Below are 19297 nucleotides of genomic sequence, written 5' to 3'. Positions count from 1 at the left end.
TTTTAAAACTTAATTATCAGTGTAGCACACATTCCTTGTCTTTCTAGCTCATGCAATAAAAAACTCGTACCTCTGGGCTGGGGGTCCATCCATAATAATATTGATCCACAAAATCTGCATGGCATTGAGAGGATTAGGAAAGTTCATTAATGTAGCCAATGAGATTAAAGTTAATGCTGCTATACTCCTGTTGAAAAAGAGAGTCATTTAAAAATATCAGCACAGTAAATCTGTTGATTCTATGATACCACTTAAAAATCTCGTTACTACTATGCTTTTAAAGGAAGACTGTTTCAAGTAAACTATTCTTCATTCATGTGGACATTTTAAAGCTAATAGTATTTTAACAAAGGATTTTCAAGATGTTTAGCCAACAGGAACAAATAAAGAATTTTTATATCTGCATGATAGTTTCAACAGTATTTTGGTAACTGTTTTTTGACTACACAATACCCCTTCTACTTTTGGAAAAAGATACCAAGAGGAAACAATGAGATGCGACTCATCCCTGATTTCACGAGCTATTAATCACGAAGATTTATATATTTTGATGATACAGACATCTAATTGTTACATTTACAACCTATTTATCATGCCACTTTAAATTTCTGAATACAATACATTTTCTTTTTGGAAAACTGACATATGAACAATGCTCAGAAATATAAGGCAGATAAGTTTCTAGGCATTCTGCTTAGGTTCTACTTTTCATATAATTTATCCAGAAGACCCATGGTGACAAATTCCTTGCAAACTTACGTGCTCAGCTGGAATCTAACGAAATTTTTAATGTTATTATAAATCCCTTTACCCTCTTCAATTGCAGACCTGAAATTTAAAAAATAAAGATGAAGTGAGAAAATATTATCATATAAAAATGTATCTATACTAAAACACTGTGGAGCTAATTTTGAAAATAGATTTCCAGCCAGGCACTGTGGCTCATGCCTGTAATCCCAGCACATTGGGAGGCCGAAGCTGGCAGATCACCTGAGGTCAGGAGTTCGGACCAGCCTGACCAACATGGCAAAACCCTGTCTCTAATAAAAATACAAAAATTAGCCAGGTGTGGTGGCGCATGCCTGTAATCCCAGCTACTTGGGAGGCTGAGGCAGGAGAATCACTTAAACTCAGGAGGCAGAGGTTGCAGTGAGCCGAGATCACATCACTGCACTCCAGCCCTGGCAACAAAGTGAGACTCTGTCTCAAACAAACAAACAAACAAACAAACAAATAAATAAAATAAAATTCCAACTAATACAACACATGTATCAATATGGAAACATTTATTTTAGCAAAGAATTAAAGTCAAGCCTAAGCTCTATCTGAACTAATTTGTCAAGTATTAAAATTCTTATTCTGAAGATATTTCAACATTAAAATCATACATTGTCTCTCCCCACAAGAGAAAATACTTCACATTCATAATACAAAAAATGATTTTTTTTTGTTTTTGTTTTTGAGACAGGGTCTTGCTCTGCTTCCCAGGCTGGAGTGCAGTGGCACAATCTTGACTTACTGCACCTCGACCTTCCTGGCTCAAGCAATCCTCCCAACTCAGCCTCCAGAGTAGCTGAGACCACAAGCTCAAGTCACCACTCCCAGCTGTTTTTTTTTTTTTTTGTATTGTTTGGAGGGATGGGTTTTGACATGTTGCCTAGGCTGGTTTCGAACTCCTGGGCTCAAGTGATCCATCCATCTCAGCCTCCCAAAGTGCTGGCATTACAGGCACGAGATACCATGCCCAACCATGATTATCTTCTTCACCTTCCTCTAAGCTCATTTTTCTTAGTGGTACAAAATGCAGAGTAAAGGTTTAAACTAATGCCTGTCAGGAATCAAATGGCAATGAGATATATAAGAATTATAGAATTTAAGCTACGTGTTGTTCCTACACATCAAGTAGATCACATGTTGCAGAGGAATTAAATAACACGGTTTACAAGGATTCATATAAATTCTCTCATTCATTTAGCTGAATCCAAGAAAATCTAGGCTTTTTAATCAACTTCCCATTTCTTCTAAGAACTCTATATAATTCTAATAATGGAAAGAAAAAACTCATATCCTTGCAAAAGCTTAGCAAATACTGTGAGTCCTGAGCTCCCAAATGTTTCGCTGTAGGCCAAATCAGAGTAATGAAACAGCCCGGAACATATAATTAGAATGTATCACTAAACTCAGGTCATCCAACAGGTGGCTACCAAAAATAAATAAATAAATAAATGGGATTCACATGAGCCCCAACTGAACACTGTAAAACTGACACCACCATGTATTACACTGGAGTCTTAACTGGAAACTGTGGCTTACACAAATAAAGCTATCTAAATTTAATAAATTATAACATTAAATGAGGGCAACATAAATAAATTACTGATATAAAAAAAACAGGCATGGATGTAAACTTCATAATTTTCAATATTTATTATAAGGCCCAAAAAAGAGTCATACATATGCGTAATTCTAACTACTTGAATTTAACATAAAGGCCATTACTATACCATCATATTAGTGCCCAGAAAAAGGTGACATGTGACTGGCACTTGGCAAATATTTCTTAAATGAGGGTCCTGCCATTTACTATGCCTGTTCCAGCCACACAAATCATTTTCTTCAGAACTATAGAACAGACCATAAAATAGGATAATTACCCGAGAAAAATGGTTTAGTTTACCTAATTTTTAAATACTAATTCTTTTCCAGTTGAATTTTCTAGGGGTGGGAGACAGGAAAGGATAGGGGAAGATTCTCTGATAGGCATTCACTGAAACAAAGCTTACATTATGGTTTGAAAATCATCATCCACTAGGATCATGTCTGCTGCCTCTTTGCAAACATCTGTACCAGTCTGGCCCATCGCAACTCCAATGTCTGCAGCCTTCAGAGCAACTGCATCATTTACTCCATCTCCTGTCATGGCTACGACTGAACCGTTCTTCTGCAGCGACTACCGTGGAGCAGAGGACAGGGGAGAGCAAGGAATTCTGATAAAAATGTTGCTTCCATACAAAGCAATAAACAAATTCTCCCTAATTATTTTTCACATAATTAAGATTAGAAATAATATAGACCACCCATTTTTCAACAAACTTCAACAAATGGAGATCTCAGTAAGATAAAGCTTAGAAAAAGTTGCTACTAATATTTCCATCTGTGAGAACTGTATCTCTAAATTCTGTTCTCCAAACTATACAATGTTACTCAACCAGGGGCAATTTTGTCTCCCAGGGGACATCTGACAATGTTTGGAGATGTTTCTGAGTGTTATGATTTGGGGGATGTCACTGGCATCTAGTGGGAAGGGGCTAAGGATGCTGCTAAACATTCTATAACACACGGGGCAGCCCTTCACAACAAGGAATTATCTAGTCCAAAATGTCAATGGTGCCTACGTTGAGAAACTCTAAACTACACAATGGCTGGTTATCATGATTAATAACTTAAGACCATTAACTACTGGATACTATATCAGTTGCTTTATATATAATTGACTAATATAAATAATCATAGCCTTTTAAGTATTGTTCACACTATCACAACACTATTTCCTTGCTGTATTTATTTAGTTTCTAACTAATTACTGCTATTCACACTGGGAAGACGTGGCTATGGACCCCAGTTAGAACATTCTTTTATATTGTCTGTTTAAAGAAGGCTACATTTGCAGATACTTCGTTCAAGTTTTCTTCTACATCTTATGCCAACTAAATTCTCTATTAGTGTTTCTATGTCAAGCTCTTACAAAAACAAACACTGTTTTGCTTCACAGTATTTCTGACCTTGATGCTCTACTCCCTGTAATGCAAACATAACAAAAGTAAAGTAGCAGCATTTTGTATACAGAAATAAAACAATCTGATTCTTAGACACTCACCTTAATAATTTTCATCTTGTGCCTTGGGCTAGCTCTGTAAAATACTGCAACCTGTTAAAATACAAGATACACTAAAAATTTTCAACATTAAGATTTCCACAGAATAACCCATGCATTCATAACTAATGATGAAAAACTCATCAATTTAAGCTGTATTTAATTTGCCACTGAGATCAAGCTTAAGCAATATGCCATAGGTTTCTTAAGACATTCATCTGATATGGTCATTTCGATCTTTACCAAAGGTACCACAGGAAATACACAATCTAAACAAGTCATCCAATTTATACCATTATGTGTAAACTCTGGAGAGAAAACAGCCTTATTCTTGAAATGTTCCAGAGACAAAAAAAGGAAAAATTCTCTTGCATCTGTTTCCTACAACACTCGCTACAACTAAAATAGCCTTTTCCCTTTGTTCTGTCTTCAGGAGCAATAAAGAACAGCTGCTTCTCAATGTCTGTAGAGCCATTTTTTAGTGTCAAGTGTCTGCTCATTCCCTTTTACTCAGGTTAACTCATTAGCCTCTCTTCCACTGTACCTCTAAATTGCTTATATGATTTTATCTCTCCAAAACACATATTTAATCCTTTTTTCTGACCCCATCTCCTGATCTCCTGAAATCCTTTCACTGTGTCCCAACAAATCTCCTGTATTTTTTACTCTTTTTCACTTTGCTCTAACCGAGTGTTTCCACAAAACACCGCCATCCCTATAACCTCCTCAAATAGTACCACCAGAGGAGCGTAGAGGTGGAGCATGGTATCCTCTATTCTCCCTTCATAAAACCTCAGTTCTGAATGTCAGATGAGACTGTCACTCACTAACTGTAGGCATTCACTGCTCCAGAGTTCACAACCCCTCATTTCACAATGATTTTTAACTTCTGCCTCACTGTCATGTCACTGTCTCTAACAATATTTACAAGTTATGGTGATTTCAATACACATAATACACCATTCTCTTTCCTACTCTCCTAGAGGATTAGTTCATATTACTTTTCTCTCCTCATACCTCCAATCTATCCCCTTTCTCTAGCCTCCTTCTCAGCCGACCACCTTGCTTCCTACTTTGGAGAAATCAGAATCAGAAGAGAATTTCCACAATTCCCTCAACTCAGTATCTGTATCCAGGAACTAAACTGCTCTAGTTTTACTACAATGAACTGAATATGCATCTACTGCAGGTCAAAGATTCTACCTTCCTTACCTATTAAGATCATTACTCCAGAAATTCTCCTCCCTCCTGTGCCAAAATGTTTTCCTCACTGCTACATCTTAACCATCAGTATACAAAAACATGTTGTCCCTTCCATATAAAAAAAGAAAGAAAACCACTTCTCTTCCCTTCCCATTTCAGCTGCCACCCTTTCCTTTCTTTTATTTATTATCATTATTATATATATATATTTTTTTGAGACAGAGTCTCGCTCTGTCGCCCAGGCTGCAGTGCAGTGGCGCGATCTCAGCTCACTGCAAGCTCCGCCTCCCGAGTTCACGCCATTCTCCTGCCTCAGCCTCCCAAGTAGCTGGGACCACAGGCACCTGCCGCCACGCCCAGCTAATTTTTTGCATTTTTAGTACAGACGGGGTTTCACCGTGTTAGCCAGGATGGTCTCGATCTCCTGACCTCGTGATCTGCTCGTCTCGGCCTCCGAAAGTGCTGGGATTACAGGCGTGAGTGAGCCACCGAGCCCGGCCTATCATTATTTTTTAATGGAAGAAGAAACATGTTTGTATACTGATGGTAAAGTGCAGCAGCTAGGAAAAAATTTTGATACAGGAACAGGGAGGATTTTTGGAGCAGAGTTCCTTAGAAAGTTGCCTATACTTGCTCTCTCCTATTCTCTCTGAATCCATCCCATGATCATACTGTCATCACAACTGCACTGAAACACAATTCATGACTTTCAAAGACCCTCACCACCACCACCACCACCACATTGCTAATGCCTACAGTCATTTCTCATCTGACTTAACCTCTCCACCGTACCCTAACATAGATGATTAGTCCCTCCTGAAACACCATCTTTCCTTGGCTTCCACCACCACCAATACTGGTCTTCCTCCTACCTTTTTGGCTGTTCCTCTTGTACAGAATTCTCCTGATCTCTCTTGATGTATAGATGTTGAAGCACCCCAGGGCTCAGTTCCTTTCTCTATAAGAGGTCTCAGAATTCCCTACGCCTCAGGTGAGCATACCCAGGCACATGGCTTTGGATTTTACTTACACGCATTTATTTGAATGCATTTTTATCTCAAGCCCAGACATTTCTTCTGAAATCCAGATCAGCAAAACTAATTCCCATCCCTACTCCACATCTCCTCAATGTCTCAATCTTGCTCCTTCCTATCCTCTGTTAATGAAAAGTACATATGTGCAGTTGCTGGGGCTCCAAATTTGGGGAGCCATCCTTAATTCCTCCATTTTTCTTATGTGCCAACAAGCAGTTTAACAGCGAATCTTGTTGACTCCACTCACAAATATATCCAGAATTCAACCACCTTACTCCAAAACCACTGCCAACACTCCAGGCCAATACCTCCAAAGTGACTTTCTTATTTCTGCCCTAGTTTCCCCCAATTTGCAACACAGTAGCCAAAGTGGCACTGTTAATACAGAAGTGAGATCACGTGTCTTCTCAAAACCCTCAAATGATTTCACATCTCTCTCAGAACAAATGCCGAAGTCCTTTATCATCTACCAGGTCCCTCATGAAGTGCACATCTCACTGCACTCCTATCATTAGTCTTTTCCTGACTGAACTACATTGGCCTCCTAATTGTTCCTCACACATGCCAGGCACACTCACTCCCAGCCTCTGCCCTTGTCTGGAATGCTCTTTCTTCGGATATAACATGGGTCCCCCTTCTGTCAAATGTACCTTCTCAGTGAGGCCCTCCCTAGTCATACTATCTAAAAATTTCAATCTCCCTCTCTAATCATTCAAATTTTGCCCTTTTATTTTGGGGGGGTGGGAGGGTGCTCTTAAGCACTTATTTAACATAATATATATCCATTTATCTTCTAAGACTCAAGAAGTCAGAGATTTTTGTCCTATACCAACAGTGCTCTATAAAGACAAATAAAATGAATGAACAACTGAATATATCCCAGTACTACCATAAAGACTGTTCCCTGGTTCTCTCCTTTTAATAAAGGTCTAAATAAAAAATGGTATTATTTTCTTAAAAGACTCAGCTGGACTGTAATATCACATTACTGATTATCCCTAGGCAATCCAAATATCATGAATCACATAATTTATATTTGGGAAATATCCTTTCTTTCAAAAAAGTTCAAAAATCCATTCAGAAACTCTTCACTATGTCTTTAAAAAAGACTCAGTTACATATATATCCAAAACATACTGGTAACCTTCTAAGTGAAAACTCTAATTACTGCAGAAATTAATCATGTAGCACACAGCACTGAAATATAACAAGTGTTTGGCAAAAGCTGCAAAATAAATCTGTTAGCGAATGAAAGGTCTTGACTGTGAGTTGTCCATGTACTTGGTGTGTTGAACAAAGAATTGAACAAAACACACAAAGGAACAAAAGAATGAAGCAACGAAAGCACAAACTTATTGAAGCAAAAGTACACTCCACAGAGCAGAAATGGGCTCGAGCAAGTGGCTCATGAGTCCCAACTACAATGTTCTTCAGGGATTTTTTGGTTGTTTGTTTTTGTTTTTTTTTTTGAGATGGAGTTTCGCTTTTGTTGCCCAGGCTGGAGTGCAATGGCACGATCTTGGCTCACCACAACCTCCTCCTCCCAGGTTCAAGCAATTCTCCTGCCTCAGCCTCCCAAGTAGCTGGGATTACAGGCACGAGCCGTACCATGCCCGGCTAATTTTGTATTTTTTAGTAGAGACGGGTTCTCTCCATGTTGGTCAGGCTGGTCCCAAACTCCCAACCTCAGGTGATCTGCCCGCCTTGGCCTCCCACAGTGCATTACAGGCGTGAGCCACCGTGCCCAGCCATTTTTTTTTTTTTTTGAGACGTAGTCTTGCTCTGTCACCCAGGCTGGAGTGCAGTAGTGTGATCTCAGCTCACTGCAACCTCAGCCTCCTGAGTTCAAGCAATTCTCTGCCTCAGCCTCCTGAGTAGCTGGGATTACAGGTGCCCACCACCATACCCAGCTAATTTTTGTATTTTTAGTAGAGACAGGGTTTTATCATCTTGGCCAGGCTGGTCTTGAACTCCTGACCTCATGATCCACCGGCCTTGGCCTCCCAAAGTGCTGCAATTACAGGTGTGAGCCACCATGCCCAGCCTAGGGTTTTTACTAAGTTAAAAGAATTTGGTAACACTCCTAGGTGCCCTTTAGAGGCCTCCAATTGGTTACACCCTATGAAGGATTAGCCTGTGACCAATCAGAGACTGAAGTGGAGACTTGCTTCCCAGCCAATCAGAGGCTGAAGTGGAGACTTCTGTCTTGTTATCACAGGAGTAAAGATGTCGCCTACATGCCTAGAACTGGCTGCACCTGCTGTCCTTTTACTTATCTTGCCCAGAACTGGCTGCACCTACTGTTCTTTTACTTATACGTTTACCCTTGAGTACCCTAATTCTCTATTCTCCTGCCTCATTTCTCCCTGAGAGACATGATCCCCAGAAATCTTTATGGGAGGCAGAGGCACTGAGGATCAATTTTCTGTAGCTGCTTCTTGCTGGTCATGGGTGTCAACCCTGCCTATTGGGGATCATGGCTGTCCCGAGGTTAGGTGGATATCCGTGGGTTGCAGTGAGCCTTGTACTTGGTGGTAAAAGGTGCAGCTGGCTTGATCCAGTTGTGACAGTTGGGTACTTTGGCCTGATTTTAGATTTGGGCGAAGAGATAAAAATCATCAGAGTAAAAAAGAAAAACTGCCATGCCACACTATCAACCAATATTTTAACAATTTTTAAATAACAGAACTTTTATGTGTAATATTAATAAATGAAAGGCATTTTTATCTTGGAAAAAAAAAATCATCAGAGTAGAACAAGGCCACATATTTTCAGAAGCAATCTACAAGGGGTATTTTTCTCTTCTTATGAGTCCTCCTTTTCAGTGTCACATTTGTGGTCAGCACTCACAGTTCTTTTGATGGAGATTAATAGACAAGATGTACTAGGGAAAGGAAGTTTTAAAAAAAAAAGGAAGGAAAATATTAAAGGAGAGGTTAATGGAAAAGATCTGTCTTGCATTAGAATAACCTACCAAAGATCCTCAAATCTTCTACGACAGATTCAAGAAAACTAATGCACTGAAGAAAAAACAAGTGATTGAAATAAAGATTTACAATCTATTAAAAATTAGACAATATAGGAATTGGAATAATAATATGGGGACTTGGTGAATACATTCAGCAGAAATATAAATGGAAGTAATGCTGTAAAAATCAGACAAAGAAGAATGAAAGAGGATGACCATTTCTATCAATGAATCAATGGAAAATGTAGAACCCACTAGAAAAAGTCACAAATGGAAAACACTGAGAATTCCCAGATGACTTAATAAACAAGCAAAACTGAGTTTCATACTCCTTTTTAATTGGCTCTAGGTCAAAGTACATAGCAACACTCTATTCCAAAAGGAGAATGAAATGTGTTCTAAAGAATTATGAAAAAGGATGGCTGAAAAATATTTTAATGAGGGGCAGAATTAATATGATTCTAGTACATGGGGGAAAACCTCAACAAGCTAGTGATTTAGAACAAAAGGTCTGTTTTATTTGTAACAATAATAAGAGTTATTCAAACTGATGTGAAGCAAAAGTAGCAAACTGTCTGAGTGCAGTGGCTTATGCCTGTAATCCCAACACTTTGAGAGGCCAAGGTAGCAGGATCACTTGGGCCCAGGAGTTTGAGACCAACCTGGGCAACACAGCAAGAGCAAGACCCAAGACCCCATCTCTACAAAAAAATAACAAAATTACCTAGGCATGGTGGCACATGCCAGTAGTCCCAGCTACTCTGGAGACTGAGTCATGAGGGATCACCTGAACCGGGGAGATCACCTGAACCCTGATCACCTGAGTTTGAGGTTGCAGTGAGCTATGGTCACACCACTACACTCTAGCCTGGTCAACAAAGCGAGAGACTCTGTCTCAAAAAACAAACAAAGGAAAGCAGAAGATGAGGCTAGGTGCAGTGGCTAATGCCTATAATCCCAGCACTTTGGGAGGCTGAGGTGGGAGCATCACTTGAGCCCAGGAATTCAAGACCAGCCTGGGCAACACATGGTAAGACTCCATTTCTACAAATCTTTTCTTTCAAAAAAGTTTAAAAATCCATTCAGAAATTAATTTTTTCTTTTTTTTTTCAAATTATCCAAGCATAGTGGCGAGCACCTATAGTTCCAGCTACTTGGGAGGCAAAGGCGGAAGATAGCTTGAGCCCAGGAATTCAAGGCAGCAGTGAGCTATGATCATACCACAGCACTCCAGTCTGGGCAACAAAGCAAGACACCATCTCTAAAAAAACAAAATAAAATAAAATAAAATAATTAAAAAGCTGAAAACCAAATAAACATATTGGCTGTAAGAGGGTTACATGAACACAAAATGAAGTGGGAAAAAAGACAAAATGAGGGTGGGGCAGTCCTGCTAACCAATGAGACAAAAAATTCACTAATAATATTTAGAGTAAAGACTTAGGTATTCAAAACATACAAACTACCTGGGAGGGAGAGCTGGTATTTATAGAATTCCACTTTAAAGTAGGATGAATTTAAGCAATTCAATGAGCTTCTGACAGGGCTTAGGTCTTACTTTGTTTTAGTCTCCTTGGAATAGCCTCAGGATATCTGCTATAATTAATGCACACCCACTCTACTTGGGAAATCCCGACAATGTGATTTGTCCAGGCTGATGATGTAATTTGTAATTAGTTTCTTTCTTCTCTAAATACCTTTAGGTTGGTTTACAGAGTTCACCATAATTTTTATAAAATTCAGCCAGAGGACGAACTGAAGAAAGCAAATAAAATGAAAGTTTCACCACCTTTAGCATCTCTGAAAAGTTAAGCGAAAGTCTAATGGTAAAATGTTTAAGTAACTGCAGATTTCACATACATTTACTAATACCCTATCCCAATACCACTAAAAAAGTCCAATATGGGATTTATTCAGAAATAAACATCAGGAAGAGATTACCAGGATAGAATGTGCACACACACACAAAGCCCTATTCAAATATATAAACACCTTCCCCACCCTAAAAACAAAGCAAACATCCACACTGCCCAAATTCCCTGGGTGGCAGTGATCCCAACAGTGATCTATGATCTCAACATATTGGGATCATAATCTTGAAAGATACAATACCAAATGCCATAATACCAAATGCTGAAATCCCTAAAGATCAAAATCCCTAAAGTCTAAACTCCTCGGCCAGGCTCGGTGGCTCATGCCTGTAATCCCAGCACTTTGGGAGGATGAGACAGGCAGATCACGAGGTCAAGAGATCAAGACCATCCTGGCTAACATGGTGAAACACCATCTCTACTAAAAATACAAAAAATTAGCCGGGCGTGGTAGCGGGTGCCTGTAGTCCCAGCTACTCAGGAGGCTGAGGCAGGAGAATGGCGTAAACCCGGGAGGCGCAGCTTACAGTGAGCCGAGATCGCGCCACTGCACTCCGCCTGGGCAACAGAGCGAGACTCCGTCACAAAAACAACAACAAAGTCTAAACTCCTGAAAATCACAATCACAGGATAAGAAAATTTAATAGAGAACGTTCATGTTAGTGTACATCGAATCATAGAATTTCAAAAAGAGCAGTGCCACGTAGAAAATGAATATGAACATACTCTGATAGCCACGTTCTTAAAGAAAAAAAAGCAACTATTCATCATGCTGCAAGACTTCAAAATATAGTTAATGATCATGAAGGTCAGCCAGTTTTTATGGACTATCTCCATGCAACTGTCCATCATCTATCTCTGTAATATAGTTTTCCATGTCATAGTTTCTTTTTAGGTTTTTTTGTTCTTTTTTTTTTTCTTCATGGGGGAGGTAGGCAGACAGAGTCTTGCTCTGTCGCCCAGGCTGGAGTACACTGGTGCGATCTCAGCTTACCACAACCTCTGCCTCCCAGGTTCAAGCGATTCTCCTGCGTCAGTCTCCTGAGTAGCTGGGATTATAGGCGCCCACCACCACGCCCAGCTAATTTTTGTATTTTTAGTAGAGATGGGGTTTCGTCATGTTGGCCAGGCTGGTCTCGAACTCCTAACCTCAGGCGATCCATCTGCCTCAGCCTCCCAAAGTGCTGGGATTACAGGTGTGAGCCACCATCCCCCGCCATTGTTTTTCTTTTTTTAGTTTCATTTTCCACTATTTTAAATTGTCAGCATTATTTTTTACAATTTGCTATGCTGTGTATTTCACCTCTGCATCATTTCCAACACTGGAAGCGTAAGTTATAGAGACTTAAAGGGTTCTAATTTGTTTTATGCATGTTTTACAAATTTGACTTCAAGAAAGTGCATGATCACAATGTTGACTTTGTATGTAAGCATTGTACATGTATGTAAAAATGTTGAAACTTCCTCAATAAATGAACAGATGTCCTTTTCATACATCTGCATTTGTGAAAGATAAAAATGACCCACAGTTATAAAGTGGGGTGCACACAATTAGCAACCATAGTGATAGGTGTTTGCGCATTTCCCTTATGACCTATTTCTTTATAAATACAGTTCACATGCTCATAAGAGCCCTATGTTATATCTGTCTGTCATATACTATGCCTGAGTGTTTATGGTTGCAAATGCTTGTAAAACTGTGTAGGTTATTTATTATTGCTTATTTTGTATAAAGTGACCAATGAAGCATTTTCATGTTTTTATGTTTCTCAAATAAATTCCTTCTTAAAAATGTAAATTATTTTATTTTAAAATTATTTTTTCCAGAATTAGATTTTTAGGATTTTGATCTTTGGGGGCTGTGGTTTTTCAGGATTTTAAGACTTTAAGGATTTCAATCTTTCAGGATTTCAACATTCGAGATTACATCTTTCAGGACTATGATTGCCTCTCTCTGAAAACAGCATTTGTGAGTGATTAGAAGTTGAGAAAGAAAAAATATGGATAAGCAAAATAGTGTATTTCTGTTAGTAACAACATCCAAAATCTAACCACTTGCTAGAGGATGAGGGAAGTGGGACTAGAGGTCTAGGGACTTAATGCTATTATATGAAGCGTAGTTTATGGAGATATAAACAGAAACCTTTCCAGAGAACAATTCAGCAATATATGTTAAGGGCCTTACAAATGTGTTGAACTCTAGTCCAATCATTTCACATGTAGGAATTTAGTGTATAAAAATAATCAGAGATGTATATGGATAAGGGCAGTGGTAAAAAATAGTAAAAATAATAATAATAGTCAGAGATGGGTACATCTTAGGTTCAATAATATTCAAAGAAACAGCAAACAACAGATGAACTCTGGAGCATACAGACCTGGATTCCACTTCCAATGCCAACACCACTACTTACTAGCTCTGAGACATCAGTCAAGTCTCCCAAGTACTCTGGGCCTCAATTTCCTCATCCACAAAAATGGAACTGCCTGTTTCTTAAAAAACTAAATATACTCTTACCATATGATCTGATTCAGCAATTGTGCTCCTTAGTATTTACCCAAATGAGTTGAAAACTTATGTCTACACAAAAACCTGTATATGAATGTTTAGAGCAACTTTATGTATAATTGCCAAACCTGGAAGCAATTAAGATGCCCTTCAAAAGGTGAAGTGATAAACTGTAGCACTTTCATACAATGGAATATTATTTAGTGCTCACAAGAAATGAGCTACTAAGCCAGGAAAAGACATGGTGGAACCTTACATGCATATTGCTTAGTGAAAAAAAGCCAGTCTGAGAAGGCTACATACGTTATTATTCCAACCATACACATTCTGGAAAAGGCAAAACTATAGAGACAGTAAAAAGATCAGTGGTTGTCAAGGATTTGAGGGGAGTGGGAAGGGCTGAAAATGTCAAACACAGGGATTTTCAGGGCAATGAAACTACTCTGTATGAAACTGTAATGGTGGAGCAAGACTCTGTCTCAAAAAAAAAAAAAAAAAAAGAAATTGTAATGGTGGATATATGTCATTATGCATTTGTCAAAACCCCTAGGAAGGTACAACACAAAAAGTAAACCTTAATGTAAACCATGAAATAAAATACAAATGTATCAATATTAGCTCACTAATTGCAATAAATATACTACAGTAATGCAGTCTATTAATATGAAGGGGAACTGTCTAGGAGTAGAGGGTAGAGATGGGGTAGGAATGCAGAACTCTGTTATCTGCTCAATTATTCTATAAATCTAACACTGCTAAGAAATAGGGCTTATTAATTATTAGAGTTTTTAAAGTGGTGCTGCCTATCTTTTATAAGGTAGCTATAAGAAGTAAATTAGATAATGTAGGTAATACATGCATTGGCAGATAGTAAATGGTTGCTATTGTCATTATCCTTAAAGGAACATTTACAGTAGTAAAAAGAATAGAAGCTCAAATTTCAACAGGAAAATGGTTATGTAACTATATATATATATATATATATATATATGCTGTGCATTTACACACACATACACATGGTATACTCAAAATACTGTACAGCAATTAAAAACATGTTTTCTAATAATAACTGACTTCAGAAATGCCAGTTATATAAAATGAATGTTCAGAATTATAACAGTATAAAGTAGCAACCAGGTTTTGTTAAACATATTTTTTTTAAGTCATAATAGGTTAACTTATTATGGATACTCTGTGGATGCATAACCTAAGTGTGGGTTAGATTACAGACAACTTCTATTGTAGCTCTTACTTTTCTATACCATTTGATTTTTCTATGTTGAACATATACTACTAATGAATAAATTTTCTAATCAAAAAAGTATAGACATACCTTACCTTAAGATGCAGAAATAATTTAAGAAAATTCCATATTCCGAATATATAACTTGAAGTTGTAAGTGTAAAATAAATGAAGGAAGAGGTAGCACATTTTATTAGTAATAATGGATGGCTACAAAATAGCTAATAAAATAAATTCCAGATAAGTGCTTATTTTGAAGGACATACAAATAGATGTGCATATATAAGTTAACCAACAATAAAACCAAGAAATCTGAACTGTCAGCAACTGGGAAGACTGCTGCCCACCTCTTATGGGGCACTTCCTATGGGACCTGTGTACCCACAAACCAAGCTTTGATAGGCCCCTTACAAGGCAGCCCAAGATAATAAAGTGTAAATTAATCTCATATCAGGGAACCTGGCTCTAAAGAAGTTACTCTGCTGTGGGGCAGAAGATTCCTCTCTTCCTACAAATAATTTGTTAGAAAAGCATTATAACCAAAAGTAAAAAAGTATTTCAATGGAAAAAGGATAGTCTTTTCAACAAATGTTCCTGGAATAATTGAACACCTATATGCAAAGAAAATAAACCTTAACCCATTAAAACATACGCAAAAAACACACTCAAAATGGATCACAGACCTAAGTATAAAACCCAAAACTATAAAACTTCTATAAGAAAACACAAAGAAAATCTTTGTGAACCTGGGTTAGGCAGGGAGTTCTGAGATACCAAAAGCATAGTCCATAAAAGAATAAATTGAAAAACCAGACCTAATCAAAATTAAAAACTTCCCCTCTTGGAAAAGACACACTACCAACTGGAAAGAAACATTTTCAAATAAATATCTAATAAAGGACTTGTATCCACATTATATAAAGAATGCTCAAAATTCAATAATTAGAAAACATAATTTTTTAAAAATAGGCAGGGCAGACACTTCACTGAAAAAGATATATGGATGGCAAATAAGCATATGAAAAGATACCCAATATCACTAGTTGTGAGGGAAATGCACACTAAAATCATCGTAAGATACCATTGTACACTTATTAGAATGGGGGATGAGGGCAATGACAATCCCTTGTGCTAGGGAGGATGCAGGACTATTAGAAGTTCCAGGCACTGCTGGTGGGGGTGCAAAATAATAAAGCCATTTTGTAAAACAATTTGGCAGTTTCTTATGAAATTAAACATACATTAAGTGTATGACCCAGCAATCACTCGCAGGTATTTACCTAAGAGATATGAAAATTTATTTTCATGCAAAAGCCTGTACACAAATGTTGACAGCTGCTTTATTCATAATCATCAAAAAGTGGAAACAATCTAAATGTCCTTAAACTGGTGAATAGGTAAGGTACATCCATAATAGAATTATTACTTTAAAAAACAGCAACAAACTACTAATACACACCACCGACAGAGATAAATGTCAAATGCATTATGCTAAGTGAAAGAAGCAGATTCAAAAGCTTCATTCATACGGTATGATTCAATTTTTAGTGCATTCTAGAAAAGGTAAAGTGACAGAGACAAAAAGCGAATTAGTGGCTGCCAAGTCGTGGAAGTAGGGGGAGAGAAGGTAACCACAAAAAGGCATAAGATAATCTGAGGGGATGATGGAACTGTTCTATATCTTGACTGTGGTGGTGATTATAAGACTGCATGCATCTGTCAATGCTCAGAACTATACACTAAAATAGGTGCATTTTACTATATGTAAATTGTACCTAAAAAAAAAATTACATACTCATGCTAAAATTAAAATTGAACAAAAGAGTAAGAAGTATAAAGCAATGATCTCTCTCTATCGTCTAATTCATAAATACAAGCACTTTTAATTTCCACAGTACTTTTCTCAGAGGAAATCTGGTTCTTGATAAAATTAACAATTTTTCACTGATATTCATAAACATCATATCATAAATAATCCATAAGACTACTTCAATGATAAGACTGCATTTCAGGATTTGAACCAACAAATCTGGTGGTTACTTAAATCCCTGATATTCAAAATTAAACAGTTTCATTAAGATAGTAGTAGAAATGGTAACACTTAGAATAAGGCCTTTCAGTCTAAAAGGCTTTAGTTTAGGCCTACCTTTGGTACTATCTGTGAAAGCTGCTGGACATCCATTGCATCTATTTCTTCTCCTGAGACTGACTGGGAAGTTTTGGAATACAATCCCAGACGACTGGCTAAAGTGAATGAGAGAGAAAATGTAACAAACCAAATTGTTTTCGCTTGACGGGCTAAGTCAACATAATGCTCAGTTAGTATGATTTGCTATGTATTCTCTTTTTTTACCTACTAGTAATACAAACCTGTCTGAATCAATATTAAGTCTAGGGTTTTATGTTTGACTTTTATTTTTGTTTAAATTTAAGAATACAGAATTTTCAAGGTTGGCCACGGTGGCTCAGGCTTGTAACCTCAGCACTTCGGGGCTAGAGGATCGCTTGAGCCCAGGAGTTCAAGACCAGCCTGGGCAATATAGCAAGACTCTGTCTCTACAGGAAAAAAGAAAAAAAAAAGAATTTTGACTGTTTAAGCCAGCATACCTAACAATTGAAACTAGGCCAATCAGGTTCTGCTCAGCAGCTGAAATGCAATGAAGATCAGAGTGTATTTTAAGTACAGTGTCCAAAGCCAGACAAAATGGTGGTGGATCTGCGGTAATCATGTAGTTATACATAAATGAAAATAAACATTGAAAAGTTATTCTTCCAATAATATCATGTTCCTAGTGACCTATTCTTAGACCATATATAGTTCGAAACTCCTGGACTAGCCCCTCTCCAAATAAGAATTAATGGAGTTTAGCCAACTGTTAAATTTATCAGTATGAATTACAGTTTAGAGGCTCTGGGAAATTCACTTTCATTCTCTTTTCCGCCTTTATTATACTTCTTAAGGTAATCTTAAATAGCATTCAAATATAGGTATACATGATAAAAAACAAATACATATAACAAGCTATTTTCTTCCAAATTATGCACAAGTCTGCTTTGAAAATTATACTTAAGTTGAAAGGAAAAACTAAGTTTCATGTTTGCTTTGATATTCATCATCTAGTGCTTTTATTCTGTCATCACGGTGATCATGAGATTAAAAATAATTACCCTCTGTGAATAAAATACATGTGATTTCATGATTTAGTTATGCATGTCAATGTTACTACTTTTAAAACTATAATCAGTTTTGCAAACTTTATATAGACCATGAGCAAAACCATGAGTCGATTTCAACTGTATAATCTCAATATTACATAAACATATTCATATCTAATACTTCACAAAATTATGCACCACAATATTTTAAGAAAAACTATCGAAAACAAAAGAAAGCAGTCTAGTTATACCGATTGCAACTGCAGTCTCCTGTGAATCTCCAGTGATCATTTTTATTGATACTCCTGAGGCAATGAGTGTTGTAACAGCTTCTTTCACACCAGTTCTAGGTGGATCAATGATTCCCACCAAGCCAAGAAATGTCAGCTGTCCCAGTTCAGGACCAGAAGCCAAAGCAAGAACTTAGGAAATAATAAAATCCAAACAACAACAAAAAAAGTGAGTCACAAAAACATCAGAATCTAGTTGACAGAATTTGGAGACAGTAACACTTCTTAAATAAATCACTTAAGACTATAATGTCATTTGTAAAATCAAATTGGTTACAGACCAAAACATTATAGTTTAATGGTTCTGGATATGGGGTCCCTTTAAGCTGTTTTAACTAAAAAGAATCAAACTAAAGAACTGAAGGGCAGAGTAGGCAAGAGACGGAAAATGAACAGTATCTTCACATAGTAACCACATGCAGCTACTTTCAACAGGAACTACCGTCTCTTTAGAAAATAGAATTAATTATTTAGAGAAACTATGGGTTTGTCAAGCTTTAAAGTCAATTTTAAACAAACACCTTTGAAGGTGGCTTCCAATGGATCTTCATCTTTCTATTTGCAAGATCTCCAGAAAAATTAAACACTTTGAAGAGAAGGCTGTATTAATTAATTATACACAGCCTGTAACAACTTTGTACATGAAAACTCCTGGAAGGTAAAGTTAATTTGGAAAGCAGTTGTAAAACCATAAATACCAACAATAGTTTGAATTCTTTTACTCTTTCCATAACATGAACAGACATTTCTTATTTGTAACTTTGGTTCTCTAAGAGTATGTAAATAACACCATCATATTATTATTTCTACTTATTTCCCTGTCATCCTTGGGCATGTAAGATAAAGTACAAAATACTTTTCATTTCCCAAATATCATTTAGCTTGCTCTCAGAATTATGGAACTCCAGTAACTACTTTCATTAACCAAAGGGATGTACCTGCATCTGAGACATTAGACTGAACAACATGCACATACAAACTAAACATAAATAAGTCAAGGGGAGACTGAAAAGCCCCAGAGAGACCAAAGAAAGTATCTATTCTTGTTTAAGCAGAAGGTATGAAAGATTACATATACCCCCCAAAAAAAATCAAGGTTAAAGGCAAATAATTCTATTTTTCCAATGTGTAAGAGTCATATACCTAACT

The 19297-nt window shown here is 37.2% G+C and overlaps 1 protein-coding gene across 7 annotated transcripts in view; it reads right to left on the bottom strand.

Moving 5' to 3' along the window:
- ATP2C1 (ATPase secretory pathway Ca2+ transporting 1) overlaps positions 1-19297 on the bottom strand; it is a 158541-nt gene that overhangs the window by 20171 nt on the left and 119073 nt on the right. For all 7 annotated transcript variants that reach the window (XM_010380319.2, XM_010380329.2, XM_010380337.2 and 4 more), the window contains 6 exons: positions 18110-18280; positions 16849-16946; positions 3878-3928; positions 2784-2950; positions 760-828; positions 71-187 (listed from right to left, as the gene is read on the bottom strand). In XM_010380319.2, coding sequence (XP_010378621.1) covers positions 71-187; positions 760-828; positions 2784-2950; positions 3878-3928; positions 16849-16946; positions 18110-18280 — 673 coding nt within the window. The remainder of the gene's footprint in view (positions 1-70; positions 188-759; positions 829-2783; positions 2951-3877; positions 3929-16848; positions 16947-18109; positions 18281-19297) is intronic.

The sequence above is a fragment of the Rhinopithecus roxellana genome, chromosome 1 (genome assembly GCF_007565055.1).
Source record: "Rhinopithecus roxellana isolate Shanxi Qingling chromosome 1, ASM756505v1, whole genome shotgun sequence".
NCBI lineage: Eukaryota > Metazoa > Chordata > Mammalia > Primates > Cercopithecidae > Rhinopithecus > Rhinopithecus roxellana.
Note: the sequence above shows the minus strand (reverse complement) of the source record. Positions and strands in the feature narration are given on the sequence as shown.